Genomic DNA, 20905 nt, shown 5'->3' with positions numbered 1-20905 from the left:
TCCCCTCCCATAGCCAGGGATAGAACCCAGGAGTCCTGGCTCCCAGCGCAACCCCCTCGCCAACTCTAAGCCCTGGAGAATCCTTCCGCCTCAGGTGAGTGATTTTGCTTTTGCTCTGGGGAATTGGGGGGGAGGGGGAGCTGGGATTTAATGGGTTAGAGCAGGGGGGCTGGGAGCCAGGACTCCAGAGGTCCTTCCACCCCTGGCTCTGGGAGGAGACTGGGGTCTAGTGCTTAGATGGGGGGCGCTGGGAGGCAGGACTCCTGGGTTCTATCCCAGCCTCCGGGGTGGCTGGGGAACAAGTGGGGTAGAGCAGGGGGCTGGGAGCCAGGACTCCTGGGAGACAAGTGGGGTCTAGTGGGCAGAGTAGAGTGGGGTGGGAGAATAGGCCAGACTCCTGGGTTCTATTCACAGCTCTGCCTCCCACTCCCCTCCCTCGCTCCCCCCCCCCCTTCTCTGTAGCTGAGACCTTGAGGATGGATGCCGTTGCTCTGGCTACAGTTGTACGGTGTGTCGGGGAAAATTGGGGGGGGGGGGGGGGGGAGAAGCGGGACAGGTGAACGGGTCCTGCCAGGGGGCGGTGGGAACTGGCGGCAGGGGAGGGAAGGTACGTTCTGTTCCTGGCTGGGAGGAGGGGGGGCTTGGAGCCAGGACACCTGGGTTCTAGCCCCAGCTGTGGGAGGGGAGTGGGAGTCTAGTGGTTGGGGCGGGGGGTAGGAGCCAGGGCTCCTGGGTTCTCTCCCCAGTTCTGAGCATGGAGTGGGGTCTAGTGGCTAGAGCAGGGGGGGCTGGGGGATAGTATTTATACAGAGGCGTAAACGCCAGAGAAGAGGAAGGAGCGACAGGCACTCCTTCAGCGAATCAGTCGCAGAGGCAGGAAGAGAACCCAGGAGTCCTGGCTCCCAGTGCCCCCCTGCTCTGATCCACAGGCAGGGCTGCCGACCAGCCCTTAGTACAAGGGTTTTCATTTCCCTGCAAGAAGCTCTGGGCTCGCTGAGTTCTGCAAAAAGCAGCAAGAAAATCCTCCTGGCGAATGTAGGTGAGTCCTGCTCAGGGTTGTTAATAATAATAATAATCATAATAGCAATATCGGGGGGGTGGGGTGGGGCAGGGGGGCTAAGAAAACAGTCCCTTATTTTTGAAATATGATGTTGGCAACCTTAAACCCACCCAGAGCCAGGGCTAGAACCCAGGAATCCTGGCTCCCAACCCCCCCTGTTCTGACCACTAGACCCCACTCCTCTCCCAGACCCAGGGAGAGAATCCAGGAGTCATAGTCCTGGCTCCCAAGCTCCCCCCACCCCGCTCTAATCACTAGACCCCACTCTCCTTCCAGAGCTCAGGATAAAACCCAGAAGTTCCGGCTCCCAGCCTCCGCCCCCCCCCCAACCTCCTCCTGCTCTAACCACTAGACCCCACACCCCTCCCAGTGCTGGGGATAGAACCCAGGAGTCCCAGCTCCCAGTCTCCCCCCACCCTTTAACCACTACACCCCACTCCCCTCATAGAGCTGGGGATAGAACCCAGGCGTCCCGGCTCCCAGTCTCTCCCCCCCCCCATCCCCCACCCTTTAACCACTAGACCCCACTCCCCTCTCAGGTGTGGGGATAGAAAGCAGGAGTCCTGCCTCCCAGCCCCCACCCCCAACTAATAGACCCCACTCCACTCCCCTACCAGAGCTAGAGATGGAGTCAATTCTCCCACCCCACCTCCTCCCCCTTCTCCCATCCCAACCCCTCACTCTGCCCCCACCTCCAGCTGGCACAGGGGTCTGGGCCCCAGCAGCCAACGGGAGTGATGAGCAGCCATGCTCAAGCCCTAACCACCCCCCACAGGGGCAGGGGGCCTGGGGAGCTGGCTCCTTGCCCAGTGCCGAGCGACGCCAGCCCCCTGGGCCCCCTGCCGGCACAGCACCCAGCTGAGCTCTCACCCCCACGGGGCTGGGAAATTGACGCATTAGGATGGAAGCATTGGGCCCAGCTGGTTGTTTGGGAACAAAGCAGGGAGGGGGGCTTGCGGTCAATGCAACTGCGCCCATTAGCGTCACTAAGTGAGCGGGGCTTAGAGCGAGGGACGGGGGTGGGGGGAGCCATCTCTCTCTCTCTCTCTCTCTCACACACAGACACACAGACAGACACACACACACACACACACACTCTCCTTCCAGCAGGGGGACACACAGTGCCCACAACCATTAGTTTAGTTAGTACATGGGTAATGGTGGAGGTGGAGGTTCGGATCATCCCAGCATTCATCTGAGACTGGGACCTCAATGGTGGCCCAGTTAATGAGTCCTGGCTCCCAGCCCCCGCCAGCTCTAACCTACCAGACCCCACTCCCTTCCCAGCGTCAGGTATAGAACTCAGGAGTCCTGGCTCCCAGCCCCCAATCCTACCCCCAGGGAGAGAACCCAAGCGTAGGGCCTTTCACAACCTACACTGTCTCTTCAGCAGGGCGATGCTGCCCATCAACGCCACATCTGGGGAGGCCACACTGCGCCAGGCCATGAAGGTCACCACGGCTGTCGCCTTCGGCTTCATTTTCTTGGCTGGGGCGGCCGGGAACGGGGCAGTGCTGTGGGTCACAGGCTGGAAGCTGCGCTGGACCCCTAACACCGTGTGGTTCTTCAACCTGGCTGTGGCCGACGTGGCCTCCACCTCTCTGATCCTGGTCACCGTCCTGTACCTGGCCCTGGATCTGGACTGGCCCTTCGGCTCCGTGGCCTGCAAGTTGGCCAACTGCCTCTTCGGCTTGAGCCTCTGCAGTGGGGTCCTGCTGCTCAGCGCCATCAGCGTGGACCGGTGTGTGGTAGTGGTGGCCCCGGTCTGGTGCCGCAATCACCGCACGCCGCGGCTCAGCTGGGTGGCCTGCGCCGCTATCTGGGCCTTGTCGCTGGCCACCTTCGTGCCCAGCTCCTTCCTCTTCTCCGAGCTCTCCTTCGAGAGGAACCGGAGCTCCTGCAGCAACCTGGATGTCTTCCAAGATTGGAGGCGCCAAGAGGCCGAGATATTGACCGTGTTCATCTTCCTCTCTCAGTTCCTCCTGCCCTTGGTGATCATCTCCGTGTCCTACTCCATCCTGGTGGTGGCCATGAGGCGAAAGAGGCTGGCCAAGTCCAGCAAGCCCCTCTTGGTGGTCACAAGAGTCATCTTCTGCTTCTTCCTCTGCTGGTCACCCTACCATGCCTTGGCCTTAGCCAGGATCTCCACGGCCCAAATGCCCAGCGCCGTCCGCCTGGTGGCCATCCCTCTTTCCAAGTGCCTGGCCATGTTCAACAGCTGCATCAACCCCCTGCTCTACGTCTTTGCTGGGAGGGAGTTCCAGGACGCCGTGCGGAGGCCGCTGGTGCAGGCCTTCAAGGCAGCCTTCGAGGAAGCGCCGCCAACTCACGTGTGAAGGGGGAGCCACCATACTGCAGGGAACCGGCTGGGGGAGCTCTCCCCTGGCAGTCAGGGCTGGCCCTGATGCCCGTGTGGTGCTAGGGGGTGCTGTGCTTCAGGGAGTGGGCTGGGGGGCACTCTCCCCCTTATGAGCCAGAGATGCTGCCTGGGACATGGACATTTTCCCCTGTCACCTACCCCGGGTCCTTTCCTCTTAGGCTGGGGGCAAAGACGTGGCTAGAACCAAGATCTCAAGCCCCATGTCCTGCCTTATCTCTACCAGCCTCGGCTGGGAGCTGGCCAGGAAGCACAAGTGCGCTTTGGAAGGAAATCCCCCCAACTTGGTTCCGAAATGGAAACAAAAGAGATATATAAAGATACCAGATTGTGAAACTCGCCACAACATTTCTGAAAAAAAAACCCAAGGTTGGTTTGGGTGCATTGAGACAATTGATAAAATACCAATTCATTGTTTATCATATAAAAATAGACTATTGGCCAAAACATGACTGCCCCCCGTCCCCCCCCCAAAAAAATACAAAAACGGGGACTTGTTTGCCTTTTATGTATTACAAAAAACCCAATAGACCCCATTTTGGACTTTCCATTTCCCCCATTGCACAACCAACCCAGGTCAGTCGCTGCTTTGGTTCCTGTCTTAGAAACAGCAAAATCATCAAATCCATCCGGCAACCAAAAAAAGGGTCGTTTTGAAATGAAACAACTCCGCTCAGTCCATTCCGTTTGGACCTGCCTCCCCCGCCAGGGAATTGTCTCTAAACAGACGCGTTCCCCAGCTTGTGTCGATTTCAATCGAGCTGCGTTTTCTGACACAGCCGCCGCCCTTTGGAAAACCTCAGCCAGCTCTCGCGGAGGGGCCAGCCTCCGCTGTGGGTACGAAGAGCCCCACGAGGGGTGACAGACCCGTCTCTACCCCCAACAGTCACGGTACTTACAGGGAGAGAAGGAAGGGATTTGTTAACCCTAACAGGCTGATCTCCAGGTGATTGTGGAGGGGACTTTCCCCTCTAAGGGGTGCAGCCCCAGGCTGGGGGACTGGCTGGCCCAGGAAATGGAACACAGACCCTTTCCCCTATAGGGGGCAGAGCCCCAGGCTGGGGGACTCACTGGCTCAGAGGGGGTCCCCGGCTCCTGCAGCACTTGTCTGGGAGGAGACAAATTCCAGGGAAAGGGTCACACAACCCTCAGCGCTTGGCCTGAGGCCCTCGACTTGCCAGCCCCAGCTCAAATCCTTTCCACCGCCCACAAGTCCCCACGGGGACACAGGATTTTCCATGACAGTCTGTCTCAGCTGCTGCAGCTGCCTTCCTCTGGAGCTGGATAAAGTTACCCCACCCCAGAGCTGGTCGCATCTCAGCACCGCGTGAGGGGTTCCTGTATAACCAGCCCGTGCCCCACCCCAGAGGTGGCTGCATCTCAGCAGCAGGTGAGGGATCCCCGTATAACCAGCCTCTGCACCCCACCCACACCTAAAGTTGCTTCAGCACTTTAAGATCCTTTTGCTCCACCCTCCACCCTGCCCTGAGAACCCCGCGGCTCTGTCCACACCACAACCACGCAGGAACGATCGAGCATTTTATTAATCATGGAGAAGAAAAAAAATAATAAAACAAGTTTTCACAAAAAAAACCATTAGCTTGAAAGTGACATTTCACTTACGGTGTGGAGGAGGGGAGACGGTGGGACTTGTGTTAAAGGGTGTGGGGGGTACAGATCCCCCTGTATTTGCTCAGTGCATGACCACCAGGGCAGCAGCAAAGGGAAGGGTCACGCTGGGGCACAGGTGTTTGCGTGGTGAGTGTGAGGGGTCAAATGGAGACCATCCCATTTCCCCACTAGACAGCTCTGTGATGCCCCGCCCCTTCCAGGTGAGGGGCACAACCCCCGAGAACTTAGGACTGACTGCCATGGGGCTAGAACCCAGGGGAAATCCTGATCTAATTCCTGCCCAGTCACCTGAAGGGTGGGAGCTTTTTCTTACCCCCGCTGAGAGGCCATGGGGTGAACTCGGAGCAGATTTTATCCCCCCATGAGCCAGATCATGGTCATGACCCTCCTCTCCCACCCCAAACGTTGCCTGTAAAATCCCAGCTTAATTCTCCCAACCCAGCTCCCCATGGGGGCTGGGGAAAGGGGCTCAGACCCTTGTGAGGGTTGATGGGCACAGAGGATTTGAGAATGTCGGCTGACCTGCTGCCACATGCCCCCCCGCCCCATGTTCTAATCAGCATCTCACACCCTGGAGAGATCGCCCCAGGGGGTTTCAGGCTCCAGCATTTGGATTTGAAAGCCCTTTGCCCCAGGGCTGAGAAGTGTTGCCAGCCTCCCTGAGGCTGGCATCAGGCAGGCGCCTGCCAGCATGAACCTGCCCAGAGGTGAAACTGACAAAGGAGACCCCCCCCCACCCCTCCAGCGTGAAACTGACCAGCGCCAAAACTGACATTAAAGAAACCTGTTTCCACAGGGAGGTTTGGTCTCTTCTCTGCTTACAACTTGCCCCGGGGGAGAGGCGCTTCGGGGTTTTGATTTTGGGGGGCGAGCACTATTTACTAACCCCCCCTCAGAGCTATGGGGGGCTGTCTGGGAGGGAAGGGGGCCTAGGATGGCAAGGCGGAGTCTGGAGGGTGTTTAATGCTGCAGGGGAAGAGGAGAACGAGGCGGATTTCAGCGGAGGGGAGAGTGAGAAAACAGATGGATAAAGGAAGAGGAAGGAGGAGAGCAGGGAGACTGGTGGCTGTGAAATAGTACAGCCCACGGACAGAGCCTTCCATAAAACCAGCTGAAAGCAGCCCCGACCCCCCCACCCCCATCTCCTCCTGTGCCCCTCACACTCAGATCACAGGGTGGGCAAGGACTGCTGAGAAGGGATGCAACAAGCCATCCAGAGGGAGAGGCAGCGCAGGGATGGGGGACTCAGGGAGCAACGAGCAGCCCCCCAAACTGCAGTGTTTGAGTGGGGGAGAATACTGGGGGGCCGAGTGCTGCGCCCCTGGTGAGTGACCAGGCGGGAGATGAACTGTTGGAAGGGGAAGGGCAGTGATGCCCCGGCGAGCAGGTGGCTGATTGGAATATGGGGGGGGGGGGGTGTCTGTATTGGGCCATCAGGCACTCCCACCCAACAGGGGTTCATACACATGCACAGAGGCTTGGGGAGGGGCTGGGGAGCGAGGGGCCGACAGCGGCTGGAGGTCAGGGAGACGACAGGGCACATCCTCAGGGTCAGGCCAGCGCCAGCACTGTGGGGAGGAGAGAGAGAGAGAGAGAGGGGGTCAGATCACAGGGCCACGGCTCTCAGCCCCAGAGGCCCTTCCCCCCCCTTTCTGGATGGGGGGGGTTCTCCCTGCAGGCCCATCCCCCCACAACTGGAGAATCCCAGAAGCCAGATGGGGTATCCCCAAGGCACACCCCACACTTGGGTTAGAGAGGGGGAAACCCAGAAGCCCCCCCCCAACAGAGCCCTAATCATATAATGCTGCCCCATATCTGACATGGGGGAGGGGGACAAGACAGAGACCGATCAGAGGGGAGCAGGGAATTCACTCAGACATGGGGGGGCTGCTGATTGCCCCGGGGGGAGAAGAGGACATCTGGAACCTTCCCTTTGAACCCCAACACCACTTGGATGTCTCCCTGCTCCATAAAGGAGCCCCCTGCTACGGTCACCCCACCGCACACAGCAGAGAAGGGGTCTTTGACCAAGACACCCCCAAACCCCACGCTCCCAGCAGGTCTGAGTCCTCCCACAGCTGGGGAGGATTGGTGACAGGAGGTAATGATTACAGACCCCGCCTAGCACCCCCCACCCCCACACCACACAGGGCCCCACGAGGCTGAATCAGTCGGGCACGGCCCAGCGACACCCCACGCCCTCCAAGAGGGAGGGCCCCAGGGGGCTGAGTGTGCAACCTGACCCCAGCCCCTCCCCGTACCGGTCAGGGCCTCCTGTGCGAAGTATTTGACGTCAACGTCCTGGTCCTGTGTGAGCTTCTCCAGCACGGGCTTCACCTCATTCTGCAGGGTGCTGCGGGGTGCAGTGGGGCAGTTAGAGGGACCCACAGAGCAAGAGACACGGGGGGCAGAGCAGACTGGAACCCTGTCCCGGGGAATTCTCGCCCCCTTACCATCACAGCAGCTCAGGTGGAGGCGAATGGCAGCTGAGAGTCCTGCCTCCCCACCCCAGTGCCCCCAGCCCTGCCTCCACCATCCCCACTCCCCTAGCAGATCCCAACCTCTCCTCCCCCATCCAACCCTGCCCAGTGCCAGGGCCCCTGGCCCGGCCTGTCCCCGCCCCTTGGCTGTACCTGTTGTCCAGGATTGGTCCTATTTTCTGCAGGGACTTGGCCACGTTGAAACGGACGTTGGCCACGGCATCGCCCGCCATGCGCAGCACAGTGGGCAGCATGTGTTTGGTAGTGATCTCCTGCCCGCACACCTCCGAAAGCACCTGGGGGACAGGAGGAGAGCGTTATGCCAGCGCTGAATCTGTGCCGATCACGCAAAACAGGAGTTGAACCCAGGAGTCCTGGCTCCCAGCCCCCCCCGGTCTACCCCCTAGACCCCCCCCCACCCCCTGGCATCTGGGCTCCCCCTGCCCCCAGAGGGGCACTCACATTGATGCAGAAGAGCGTGGTCATGCGGTGCAGATAGTTGGGGTCGTTCGACATGGCCAGCACTTTGGGGATGATGGTGGCGTGGGCCCAGTCTTTGCCGAATTTTTCCACCAGTTTCTTCAGGTTGCTGGTGGCTGCCTCCCGGATGGCGTAGACTGGGAAGGGAGGAGAAAACGCATCACCGGGGGTGGCCGGGGCTCTGGGCCAATCCTGGCTGCTGGCTACCAACAGCGGCACGCTAACCCCGATCCCTCCAACCTGAGATCTGGGCTAGGAAGAGTCACCCTCTGGATTTTGAGTCTGCAGGGGTTACAATTCACCCTGCCCCCACCAGCCCACGTTCACCGGGTGCCCTGTTTATTCCCCATTTTCGGCAGCCGCCCCACAAAACACTGAGGAAAACATGATATTTGGCGAGGTTTCCCTCTGTGTTTTTGGGAATTCTCATTTAAAACACTGGCACCTTCTGCTTCAGCTTTCCCTGCCGCACAAGAGCTACTGACTGTCCATAACAATCCCCATCAGATGCCATTAGAAATCCCCACCAGCCCCAGGGCTCGGGGTTTCTCGTGGCCAAGAAGTGGCTGTTCTTAAACAAGAGCTGGGATTTTTGCATGATCCAAGTCCAGAAGTGCGGAATTAGATCATCCGGTGTGATTGCCGCATAGCGAAGGCTGTTCCATTTCCTCCAGCTCCCCCTGCGTTGAGTCCTTCAACTTGTGTGTGGCTAAGAGCATCTTCCAGAGAGGCCTCCAGTCTGGACCTGGGCCTTACTTCTCACAGGAATTTTTCTGGTGGGGACAAGGTGGTTCCCCTCTGGGAAGAACCTGAGAAAGCCAGACTGAGCCACCCCCAGGAAGCAGAGCAGGCTCTGGGGGGAGTGGAGGGGTGGAGTCCCGAGACAGGGCCCACACGGACCAGGAAGAGATGACCTGCAGGAGTCGCTGGCGAAGGGAAGCAGCGGGAGAACGCTGCTGGGGAAGACGCAAGGCGAGAGACGCTGGGCCAGGCAAAGCAGCAGAGGATTTCAGTGGAGCCCGAAAGGGGCTGAACTATTAATTTGGGCACCTGTGTTAGGCATAAGCAGGACCTTTTGCTATCTCGGAAGGGGAGTGAAGGGACAGGCGGAGACCCGAGCCACCGACTCCCCAGAGATGGAGTTGGGAGAAGACCCCGGCTGGGACTGGAAACAGCCACCGGAGGGGTACGTGTAGGGTACAAGAGGCAAAGTCTTATGCAATGCCATGTCCAGATACAAGGGGTGCCCTAGAGCTGAGGATGCCCCACCATTTTCACCCCAAGCGGAATCACACACGCAGGCCTAGGATGCTCCATTTCTAGCCCTCTGTCCCACCCACTGCCCTGCAGCTGAGGGGAATTCTCACCTCCCCCGCCCCCCACATAACCCCTTTCAGGAGTGGTTTCCCCCTGCAGAGCCCCCCCATCCCCCTCCAGAGCAGTGGCAGAGTGAAACGGACTACGTCTTGCTCACCCCAGAGCATGGAGCTGAGATACACAGCTGAAGAGCCTAGTCAACTGCAAAGCTGTCCTGAAACTGACCAGACTCTTGTTAATTGGATTTCCCTGGGGGAAAGTGACCTAGATCTTGTCAGTGTCATGTGGCTGCGACAGCTAGGATCAAGTGGATGGGGCTATAAAACCCCAAGCAGAGGATCTGGGAGCCCTTATAAGCCAATAGACCAAAAGGGCAATTAATCAGTGAGGTTAATTTGTTTGTATTCGACAGCCTCTGTAGTGCCAGGCGCTGCTCAGACACCGCCAGAGACCGCTCTGGCCCTGAAGAGCGCACTCTAAACGAACAAAGGAAGGGGTCAGAGCCTTGATTTCTAAGCACACCCACGACTTGCTGGAGGGTACACCCCAGTCCATGGCATAGCCAGGAACAGAGCCCAGGAATCCGGACACCCAGCCTCCGCGTGAGTCTCAAGACCAGCCTTTGCCTTCTAGGACCTTAGAGCCCATCTCCCACGATGCACCATTGCTCGGTCAGAGTTATGGAGCTCCACCCTGCAGCGGTGAAGTCCCCACTCAAACCAAGGGCCCTGGAGCCAGCACTGGCCACAGGGGGAGCCCTGGGAGGGCGGGTCCCCTGAGCGACACTCACCATGATCCACCAGCCAAGCCATGCACAAGGAATTCAGCTTCTCATCAAAGAACTCCACCCCCTGGAAAGGAAGAGACTGTTAGTCCTGGAACTCTGTGCCAGACCCGGGACTTTGTGGGAGAGACAGGGCCCCTGGAAAACAGGCACTGTTCTTATTTCACAGATGAGATGCTCCTGGTGGAGAGAACCCAGGAGTCCTGTCTCCCAGGCCCCCTGCTCTAACCCACTAGACCCCACTCCCCTCCCAGAGCTGGGGAGAGAACCCAGGAGTCCTAACTCCCAGCAACTCCAGGTCCGATGAATTGAGCTCCCTGCACCACAGTGCCCCCTAGCACCACCCAGGGCATCGGGGCTAGCTCTGACTGCCAGGGGAGAGCCCCCACCCCGCCCCCTAGTGCTATGCTGGGGCACCGGGGCCAGTCCTGACCAAGTGGGAAGCCTGAACCCTCTCATTCAAATCCTGACCAGGCGTTTCCCTGCTTAGCAAGAGACACCACCAGCCGGGCCTGATCCTTCCAGGCCTTTGATCCCGAAGCCCCCACGCTCCCCATGGCCTCCTTACCAGCTGCCCAGCCAGCAGGGGCATGTACTCGATGATGGCCAGCCTGACGCGCCACTTGGCATCCTCGGCCAGCTCCACGATGGCCGGCAGCAGCGACTGCGACAGCTGCCGGATGCCGATCACCTCATTGACGCAGTCCAGGTTCGAGATGATATTGAGCCGAACCTCAGGGCACTAGGGAGAGGGGTAGAGCTCAGAGCAAAGGCTTTCCACACAAGATGGAACCCAGGAGTCCTGGCTCCCAGCTCCCCCATGCTGTAACCACTGGGACCCACTCCCCTCCCCAGAGCCAGAACCCAGGAGTCCTGTGCTCCCATCCCCCCACAACTAGGCCCCACTCCTGTCCCAGAGCCAGGAACTGAACCCAGGAGTCCTGGCTCCCAGCTCCCCATGCTCTAATCACTAAACCCCACTGACATCTCTTCCCAAAGAGAAAAATCGATACCAACAAGACAGGAGCACAGCGGCCCCGAAATGCAGCCACCTCTGGGGTGGGGCACTCACCTCGTCCTTGAGCTGGGCCAGGAAGAGCGGCAGCAGGTGCTCTATGGTGTTGTCCTTGCCCAGGATGGGTGACAGCCCCATGATGACGGAGGCCAGAGCCGACTTGACGTGCTGATTGGCGTCTGACACCAGCTCCTGCTCGGGGAGAAGGGGGGTGGGGGGGGTTAATGTAGACGGGCTAACGCCAGCCTGATGGCACTGAACTGCTAGGGCTGCCCCCCCAAACCCCCTGTACTCCCCTTAAGCCCCCCATGCCTCCTGCACCCCCAAAACCTCCCACTCCATCCACTACCCTTCACACTCCTGTCCTTGGTGGCACCCCTGACCCCTCCCCCCACCATCCCCTTACGCCCCTGCCCCCCAGGCCTTCTACATCCCTCTCCCCATGCTCCCCTGCCCTTCCACTGCATCCTGTGCCCCCCATTCTCACATCTTCCTCCCCCCCACACCATGCTTACCCCATCCCATTGTGCCCCTATGCTCCCCTGCCACCCATCCACTTTCCCCCCATGGGGGGGATGCCAGCAGCAAGGGGATCAGGCCGAGCCCCCCCCCCACCCCCGTACCTTGATGCAGGGCAGTATCTGGGTCATGATGACGTTCTCACGGCAGTCGGCCGAGAGGTTCTCGCAGAACTCTGGGGAGGGCAGATGGTGAACAGGGCGAGGGGTTAACGAGGGGGAAGCAGCTCCCACGGGGGGCTGGGGCCAGCTGCTTCAGGAGCTCAGCCCAGGGCACAGGGGACGGGAGTTCAGACATGCAGCAAGAGACCTGCCCCCCCCCTCCCCAAATCTATTTATTCCCTCCCAAATCTCCCCCCAGCAGGGGAAAGGGCCAGGATCATACCCACCATCCATTCCCCTCCCAATAAGACTCTCCCCCCCCCCCCCCCCCCAAGGGGCCAGGATCAGCCGAGATCAATACCCCACACTCGGCAGGGCAGGACCACCCCCTCTTGTCTATCCAGTCCATGAGACCGGTATGACCATCCCAGCTCCAGCCAATTACCCAGGGCTCCGGCCACAGGGTTCCCAGCCAGTCCCTGGGGGAGACTATATCCCCCACACTCAGCCTCACCCACAACCCCCATCCATCCATCCTACCCAAAAGTTCCTCCCCACAATGACCCCCTCTGGCCGTAGAGATTGTTCTGGTCCTTCCAGAGGGCGATCCCAACCTCCCACATGGACAGAGGGGGCACCAAGGCTGACCTTTGACTTTATGGGAGGCAGCAGCCCGCACCTCGGCCTCGCAGTCCTTCATGAGGTTCTGGAAAGCCGGCACCAGGTCGGTCTTGGTGATTTCAGGCCCGACGGCTTTCTGGAGCTGTGGGGGGAAGGGCAGTGGGTCAGCAGGGGATCTACATGTCAGAGCGTTCCAGGGATCCAGGACCCAGACAGATGGGGAGTCACCAGATCAACAACAGCCCGTCAATTTCAGCACAGGGGAAATTGACAAGCATCGACACTGTGCACAGATCTCAATCCCCACCGGCAGTCCCAGCCCTGGGCTCCCCCCTCCCCCAAAGCTCTACCAGTGCCCCTCACTCCTGACTCACAGCCCCCTGCTAGCCCACGCAACATTAGGTCACCACAGATCACTGGAGCGAGGAGGGAAGCAGCGCTCACCTCTGTGAACTTATCAGCCACCATGTACCGGACCCGCCATGATTTGTCCTCGGCCGCTTGCCGTAGTGTGGGCATCACCAAGGTCTCCAGGTCCTCCTGGGGCAGGAGCTGAGCGATATTGACACAAGCCTCCACGGCTAGCAAGCGCACCGAGTCCTGCGGGCGAGAGGCAGGGATGGGTTAACGCCAGACCCCACTCTCCTCCCAGAGCCAGGAGGACGACCCAGGAGTCCTGGGCCCCAGTCCCCCTGCTCTAACCACTAGGCCCCACTCCCCTCCCTGAGCCAGGGAGAGAACCCAGGAGTCCTGGCTCCCAGCTCCCTCCCCTGCGCGGCTCTCACCTGCTCGTCGGAGGCCAGGTTGGAGAACATGGGGATGATCTCGCCCTTCACATGCTCCAGCTCCAGGACCTTTGCGAACTCGCCCAGCTTGGAGGCTGCCGCCCGCCTCACCATGGGGGTGTCGTCAGAGCACAGGTTCCGGAAGTACCTGCCGGGGACGGGGGAGTGAGACGCCTGTAACAGCTCCTCCCTGTCACGGCGGGTCAGCCCCAGGTGCCCATCTAGCCCAGTATTCCACCCCCTCCCGATCAGCCCCAGGGGCCCATCTAGCTTGGTATCCCGCCCCGGATCAGACCAGTCAAAGGAGGGTGAATCTCAACTGCCTCCAATCGGAGTGGAGGGATTGTGTGTGTGTTGGAGACTGATCCCATTTATGAAGGGGACTATGAGAGATAACAGGGACTTGTCCCATTGACCCAGGGTCCCTTCCAGCCCCGCGATCCGCCCACGGGGGGTCCCACTGACCCAGGGGCTCTCCCCCAGCCCCGCATTCAGCCCTGCGAGGGTCTCCCCCAGCCGCACGATCGGCCCCATAGGGGCTTCACTCACTGCCGGAGCTCTGCCTTGACCGAGCTGGACACGCGAGGGTAGCAGACGCTGAAGAGGCCACAGGCCGAGGTGCGGGAGGTGAACCAGTCGCCCCCCGCCAGGCGCTTCACCAGGGGCACGAAGTGTCCCTCCAGGTCCGAGGGCGAGTGTTCGTGGGAGATGGCGCGCAGCGACTCCACCGCCTTGTCTCGGACCACCGTCTCCTCCACCGTCGCCAGGCTCTCCAGGGGAGGCTGCGGGGGGCAGTGAGATCAGGGATGGACTGATCCCACCCCGGCTTGGAGTGGGGCGAGAACCCAGGAGTCCTGGCTCCCACCTCCCCCCCTCTCTAACCCACAACACCCCACTCCCCTCCCAGAGCTGGGGAGAGAACCCAGGTGTCCTGACCCCCCCAGTGCCCGTATGATGATGCTCCATGCCCTAGGTGGCAGGGGTCTGACCTACCAGTAAGCAGTGCACATATTCGGGTCCCCCAACGAGAGCGGTGAAGGTCCCCAGCTGTTCAGCCAGAGCCAGCAGCACCTCGTCCTCATCGTAAATCGTGTCTGCAAGAGAAGCGGCGGGTGAGCAGGGAGAGGACGAGGTGGTGGACACCTTCGAAAGCCAGACGCGTGGGTTCAGAGGGGCATCGAGAGCCGCTAGTTGACTGCACACAGGGCGCTGTCTCCCTGACTCACCTGGACACAGGGTTTCAGCAGAAGCGTTCCAGAGCCCACTCCTGCCCTGAAGGGGGGTGGAAAGCCTACAGCCCTCGCTCCAGCCCTGCAAGGCCCCTGCCCCCACACACACCAACAGCCCTGCCCTCCGCCACCAGTGCTGGCTGTTGCTATCCACCATTTAAAAAACACAGCCATCGGAGGTAGTTTACCCAAGGTCAAAGTGGGGGTAGAACCCAGGAGTCCTGACTCCCAGAGCCCCCTGCTCTAACCCACTAGCCCGACTGCCCTCCCAGATCCGGGGAGAGAAGCCAGGAGTCCTGGAGGCCAGTTTGGAGCCCTCTGGTTACCTGTGAGGAAAGGCAGGAGCTCGCTGCGGGTCCTCTCCACGCCGAGGGCCAAGGCGATGGTGGAGAGTTTCTTGATGCTGTTGAGACGTAGCTGTGTGGAGAGGAGCGTGGGTGAGAACCAGGCGACCGGTGCAGACAGGGGAGGGGGACGCTGGGCGAAAACCTAGGTCAGACCCTGGTGATCTGAATCCCCATTGAAATCCAGGCTTCCCACTTGGCGATTTAAAGCAAGACAATTTGCAATGCAGGCTTTCCACTGGGTGATTTCAATTGCCTCGCTTTAAATCGTGGTTAAATCGCCAGGTGGGAAGCCTCGATTTCAATCATCAAGTTTAATCACTTTTCCATTTGGACTGCAGTGATGTTCTAAAGAAAGGCGCATTTGCCCTGGTTGATGGGACCATTAAAAAATGTCAATTACAGCTAAATGGAGCCGTCAGCCTAGACTTGGTATATCTTTTTGCTGCTTAGGAGGGGACATTAACTATATACGTTGATTTAAGCAATTCTAGAGCACGGTATTTTCAGATGCTTATTAATGACATTTGTAATACGTTAGAAAAAGTGACTGATCTGTGGCTCCTTCACTAGCTAATTCACTTCTTTCTCGTGATTTATGTGGAGCTGCATTAGGACGGCGAGTGGAATTTAATTACACACACAAAACAGCATGTACAATTTATTTGTACTAAATAATCTCTCACGCAGAAGAGCAAGTCCTCGGCTCCCCACAGGAGCAAGTCCTTAATACAGTAGATGACCCACTGAGGCATATTTACAGAGCTTAACCGCAGAAGTTAGATGTTTCCCCCGATTCTTTCGTTATATAGAAAAGCAGCCATTCAGTCAAAGTTTGCGACAGATGCACAGATTCAGCATTTGTTTTTTATTTAAAAGTTTTAAGAGACTCCTTAGTTCAGGCCTGAACATATTAAACGTATAAAACTCATTTCATTTAAGCAAGTTTATTTGAAAAAAAGTTATTCTAATTTAAACAAAATAAAAACACATCACTCTTTATCAACCCTGTAGCCACATGAGCATCGCTGCTGGGACAAGAATTGATTTCAACTCTTGATCTCTGACTGCGGCTACCTCAGACCTCCCTCCTGAGGGCAACTTTTTTGATATTGGCCCCTGCCCTGCTGGGAACAGCACTGATGACATGCAAGAGACGGTCAAAGGGCAGCGATTACACTTCTGGACACACACATTTCTTCTTGTGCCCCTTTGCTTCCCTTATCAATTCTCTACAGTTCCCCTTTCTTCCACTGCTATATATTTTCTTTGTTTTATTATTTTTTATAGCTGCCTTCACTTTCCTTCTAAATCACATGGGGTTTTTGTTTTGTTTTTTTAAACCAATATGGCTCTCTTCCTTGATTGGGGCTTTTCAGGCATCCAGTGGGGTTCATAAACAATGCTTATTATCAGTCACATTTCCTAATTCAATTCCCCCTCCTCCCCCCCAGTTGATTTGGCTCAACTGTTTTTGGCTTTGTGAAACTGGCCCTTTTAAAGCACCAAATAAAATCTCTCACTGGTCTGGCCTTCACTGGTCTGTTTGTACATTATAAATGTGATCAAATCATGATCACTTGCACCTAAGTTACCACTAGTTTTTAGGTCTCTAATATAGAATTCCCCCACGTTGGATGCAACCCTTTTTGAGTTAGGAAATGGTCCTCTAACTTATAAATTCCAAGGATGTTTTAGTACTGGCAGCCTGAGCGCTCCAGCATACGTCAATCAGATTGAAGCCTCTCAGGATCGCACACTTTTTACCCCTGCACATTATAGATCTGTCCTCCTGTTCCCCAGTGTGGTCTATAGTAAACCCCAACTAATATAGCATCTTGTGCTTCCTCTGTTAGGACATTTATCCATAAGCATTCAAGATTATTTTCTTCCGAGTTATCAGTGATTCAGAAACAGGTGATGCCATTTTGACAGTGCCCCGCCCCTCCTGCCCACTCGATCCTTCCTAAATAGTTTATAACAGGGGTTTTCAACCTTTTTTCATTTGTGGACCCCTAAAAATTTTCAAATGGCAGTACGGACTCCTTTGGAAATCTTAGACATAGTCTGCGGACCCCCAGGCATCTGTGGCCCACAGGCTGAAAACCACTGGTTTATGACCAATGATCTTAACATTCCAGTTGTGCAAATCATCCCACCGGGATATAATAATACCACCTCGATTGAGCTTTTGCTCATAAACAAGTAATTCCAATTCCTTTGGTTTGTAACCCAGGTGCCTAGCATTGCAGTAAAGGCAAGTCAAGAATTTCTTCTCTTCCCGCCCTTCCGTTCCTTGATTTTGTTCTCAACATCTCAATTCTGTGCTCAGGGCTCGTATCTTCCCTCTTTTTAGCCTCCCCTTTCGTTACTAGTTTAACACCCTCCTGACTAATCCAGGCAATCCCTGAGAAGGTTGGTCCCCCTTCCAATCTACACAGACGCCACTCTCCATAGAAGTTGGGCCAATGTTCACATTCAGAAGGGAACAGAACCCAGGAGTCGTGTGATCTAATGCACTAGACCCCGCTCCCCTACCAGAGCCAGGGAGAGAACCCAGAAATCCTGGCTCTCAGGCCTCCCTCTGCTCCAACCCCTAAATCACACTCCCCCTCACATGCAGCCCAGAGCCCCTCCCCTTCACAAGATCTACTCCCACACCCCTTCTGCTGTGTCACCACTGGGGCATCCTGTCTGGCCAGTCCTACTCTGCCTGATATACCCACCCTGGGAGCCACACCCCGGAGATAGCCAGGTAGAAAAGGCCCCGTCATAGAACAGACACCCCACCCCCAGTACATCCTCACAGGTATGTGATTAGAGCAGGGGTGGGCAAACTACGACCCAGAAGCAGCATCCAGCCCTCCAGACATTTTAATTTGGTCCTCGAGCTCCCGCCAGGGAGCAGGGTCCAGGGCTTGCCCCAGACCGCAAGGCTCCCGGAAGCAGCGGCATGTCCCCCTTCCGGCTCCTAAACGTAGGGGCAGCCAGGGGGAGCCACATGCTGCCCCTGGCCCAAGCGCCGTCCCCACAGCTCCCATTGGCCGGGAACCATGGCCAATGGGAGCTGAAGGGGCAGTGCCTGCAAACAGGACAATGTGCAGAGCTGCCTGGCCATGCTTCCGAATAAGAGCTACTTGAGGCAAGCGCCGCCAGGAGCCTGCACCCCTGATCCTCTCCCATGTCCCAACCCCTTGCCCCAGCCCTGATCCCCCCTCCTGCCCTCCGAACCCCTCGGTCCCAGCCCGGAGCACCCTCCTGCATCCTCAACTCCTCATCCCCAGCCGGAGCCCTCACCCCCCCCACAGCACCCCAACCCCCTGAACCAGCCCAGAGCCCGCCCCCCACACACACCCTGAACTCCCCATTTCTGGCCCCACCCCAGAGCCCACACCCCCAGCCAGAGCGCTCACCCCCTGCTGTACCCCAACCCCCAATTTCTTGAGCATTCATGGCCCACCATACAATTTCCATACCAAGATGTGGCCCTCGAGCCAAAAAGTTTGCCCACCCCTGCTTAGAGCCCTGTGGCGGTCCTAAAATGCCATATGTTGATCAAATCCCCCCCCCCCAGGCCCCCTCACCCCACAGACAACCCCCTCACCTCTGCTCCCATATCCTCCATCCTCACCCACCCTCATCCTTAGCCTGAGCTCATAAGCTACCGGAGCACCCCCTGAACCAAGCCCGAGCCCCCTCTTCCCCAAAAAGGAAGAGATCAGAGGATTGTGCCCTCTCCCCATATATACCATGGTTATATGGAACTTTTCCAGCCAATCACACAGCTGCTTCCTAGGCTAATCCCAGTATTGGTCCCCTGGGGGGGGGGCCTGCCCCCACCACACCACAGCCTTTCCCAGCCACTTGCATGCAGCAGCTTGTTGAGGGGAGCCCTGAAATTGGTTTTTACAAGCTTTGGCCAGCATTAGTCATGGAGGAGGCTAGTAAGGACCAACCACAAGGTACTCATGACAAGGAAGCCCTAGGAATGGCTCTGGTAAATCACACTCTCTTGGGGTGTGCCAAGGCCAGCCACATTCACCATCTCCTAGGGGACGCCCAGGATTGGCTGCCACAGGTCACTTCCAGATCTACCACAGGCCAGTGGCAGGGATTGGCTCCCACAGACCAAGCTCCCCAAGACAGAAACTTCCCCCAGCCAATCACAGAGAGAGGTTAAGGATTGGCTCTCACAGGCCCCACCCCGACTCTATATAACACAGGGGAGCCCCCTTTGGCCAATCCCCCATGGAGCCCCCGCTCAGTGGTATATCGGGGTATAGCCTGCAAAATACGCTTTTAAGAGCTTCTCTGATTGGCTCCCCGACTCCCCAGTATACCATGTCCCCCCCCAAATCTGGCCAATCAGCAACCTCTTGTCATCCACCTCACCCCTGAGGGATAAGGCATGGCCTGTCATTGGCTATAGGGGACATACCTGGGAAGGAGCCAGCCAGGCACCCCCTCACACCACACCCCAGGTCACGTGAGCCAAACCCCATGACTGGCTCTACGGGCACCCCACAGCCAATCAGGGGTCAGGGGTCATTGATCCCACGAAGAGAGACCCCACTGGCATGAATGGGGGAGACGTTCAGCCAATCAGCGGCTATATCTCATCAGACCCACAGGGGTGGTTGGGGGGAGGGGGGGGGGTCAGAGAACCCCGCACACACACATTGGCCCCCAGACTCCCATTCAGCCCAATGTGGCACTCCCATCCAATCAGGCGTCTCCTCTCACGCCCGCAGCGCGGCTTTGGGGATGAGAGGCGGCCTGTGATTGGACGCCGGACCCCGGGCTCCCTTCGCCGTGCGGATCCCCGCAGCCCAGCCTCCCCAGCCCCGGCCAGCACCTGGACGTCCTCGTTGCGCAGCTCGTCGATCAGCACCGCGATAGGGTAGAGCGAGTCATCTCCGTCGGCGGCCGCCATTTTAGCTCCCAGCTCCGGTACTAAGGAAAACGCGGGGTGGCCTCGGCCGCTTTGCAGGGGCGGCTCCGCGCTCATTGGCTGGCGGCGACTATAGTCCCGCCTACTGTCGCAGTTCATTGGCTGCTTTGGCACTAGCCTCGCCCTTCCTGTCACGCCATTGGCTGGCACCCGAATCTGGACTGGAATCCCATTGGTTGAGAGTTTAACCAATCCTCTGAATTATTATTGGCTAATGCCACGCCTTCCTCCCGCCCATTTTCTATACTCATTGGTTCTCGGTGCAGTCGCCCCGTCTCCTCCATAACGCCATTGGCTAATTCCCCGACCTAATCCCACCTTTATTAATATCCAATTAGATGAACGATACCCAGGACTGCCTGCTCTCCAATCCCATTGGATACTGTGTCACTGTCAATCCAGCCTCCTTCTTAATCCTATTGGATAAAAACCCTTAAACCCGCCTCCCCCATCAGACTATTGGCTTCGATCTCCATTCCTCTTGCCCAATCTCCCAGCCTATTTGTTACTTTCCTCGAGTGACAGACATCAAATCCCGCCCCTAAGTGAGCCGTCGGTTTGAGTGGGGGTGTAGGGCAACTCAACTTGGTGGTGAGGGCGGGCCCTGAGGGCGGAGTGCATACGCGTTGCCCCGAGCAACAGTGGTGTCGGCCATCTTGGATCCGTCCCCATGGCAACGGCACTCACAGTACTAGCCAGTGATAAGGTCATCCACCTGTGGCTTCATAACCCCCCCCCACAATGATGTCACACAGATTCTGATGATGTCATAACACACCGTGATGTCACAGCACAACAGCCTCTGATACGATATATCATGCCTGTGACGCTGTCACGCAGAAACTATGAAGCCATGGTACCAGTGATGATGTCACAATGCCCACTGTGACATCACATCAGCAGCAATGATGTCATGACGCCCACCGTGGGGCGATGGCGCTCTGGCGGGGGCAGCATGCGGAGACCCCCTGCCCGCCCCGGCGCCTGGGGCCGGACATGCCGGTCCCTGTCGAGAGCCGCGCGGAGCCGGGTAGGGAGCCTGCCCGAGCCCCGGGAGCCGCCTGAGGTAAGTGCCGCCCGGACAGAGCCCGTACCCCGAACCTCCTGCCCAAGGTCAGAACCCCCTCCCCCTCCCTAACTCCCTCCTAGACCCCACACCTCCCCCACCCGCACCCCGAACCCCCTGCCCCAGGTCAGAACCCCCTCCCCC

At 58.0% G+C, this 20905-nt stretch overlaps 3 protein-coding genes across 3 annotated transcripts in view; 2 read left to right on the top strand and 1 right to left on the bottom strand.

The window, feature by feature from the left end:
* The first annotated feature begins 2457 nt into the window (after positions 1–2457).
* LOC117868720 (chemokine-like receptor 1) lies at positions 2458–3396 on the top strand. The gene has a single exon (XM_034754913.1). It carries the CDS (start codon positions 2458–2460, stop codon positions 3394–3396), a length of 939 nt encoding a protein of 312 aa, XP_034610804.1.
* Positions 3397–4963: 1567 nt separating this feature from the next.
* Positions 4964–19732, bottom strand: LOC117868583 (serine/threonine-protein phosphatase 2A 65 kDa regulatory subunit A alpha isoform). Its single transcript, XM_034754656.1, has 15 exons — positions 19600–19732; positions 14727–14817; positions 14165–14265; positions 13721–13953; positions 13172–13319; positions 12831–12986; positions 12414–12528; positions 11769–11839; positions 11203–11337; positions 10699–10872; positions 10137–10197; positions 8012–8166; positions 7703–7845; positions 7331–7422; positions 4964–6637 (listed from the first exon to the last, which is right to left on the bottom strand). Exons 1-15 carry the CDS (start codon positions 19675–19677, stop codon positions 6621–6623), a joined length of 1770 nt encoding a protein of 589 aa, XP_034610547.1. The 5' UTR covers positions 19678–19732; the 3' UTR covers positions 4964–6620.
* Positions 19733–20628: 896 nt separating this feature from the next.
* LOC117868719 (sialic acid-binding Ig-like lectin 5) overlaps positions 20629–20905 on the top strand; it is a 38173-nt gene continuing 37896 nt past the window's right edge. The window contains exon 1 of the mRNA XM_034754912.1: positions 20629–20725. Coding sequence (XP_034610803.1) covers positions 20629–20725 — 97 coding nt within the window. The remainder of the gene's footprint in view (positions 20726–20905) is intronic.

Source organism: Trachemys scripta, chromosome 21 (assembly GCF_013100865.1).
Source record: "Trachemys scripta elegans isolate TJP31775 chromosome 21, CAS_Tse_1.0, whole genome shotgun sequence".
Classification (NCBI taxonomy): Eukaryota; Metazoa; Chordata; order Testudines; family Emydidae; genus Trachemys; species Trachemys scripta.
This window is presented reverse-complemented; position numbering and strand designations above follow the sequence as displayed.

Excerpts from the sequence above, each read along its gene's own strand:
- LOC117868720 (XM_034754913.1), top strand. The coding sequence starts at position 2,458 with ATGCTGCCCATCAACGCCACATCTGGGGAGGCCACACTGCGCCAGGCC.
- LOC117868583 (XM_034754656.1), bottom strand. The coding sequence starts at position 19,677 with ATGGCGGCCGCCGACGGAGATGACTCGCTCTACCCTATCGCGGTGCTG. Across the intron at positions 14,266-14,726 it reads GCTCCTGCCTTTCCTCACAG|ACACGATTTACGATGAGGAC; the intron begins GTAACCAGAGGG and ends CTTCTCTTGCAG. Across the intron at positions 10,873-11,202 it reads TGGCCCAGCTCAAGGACGAG|TGCCCTGAGGTTCGGCTCAA; the intron begins GTGAGTGCCCCA and ends CCCTCTCCCTAG.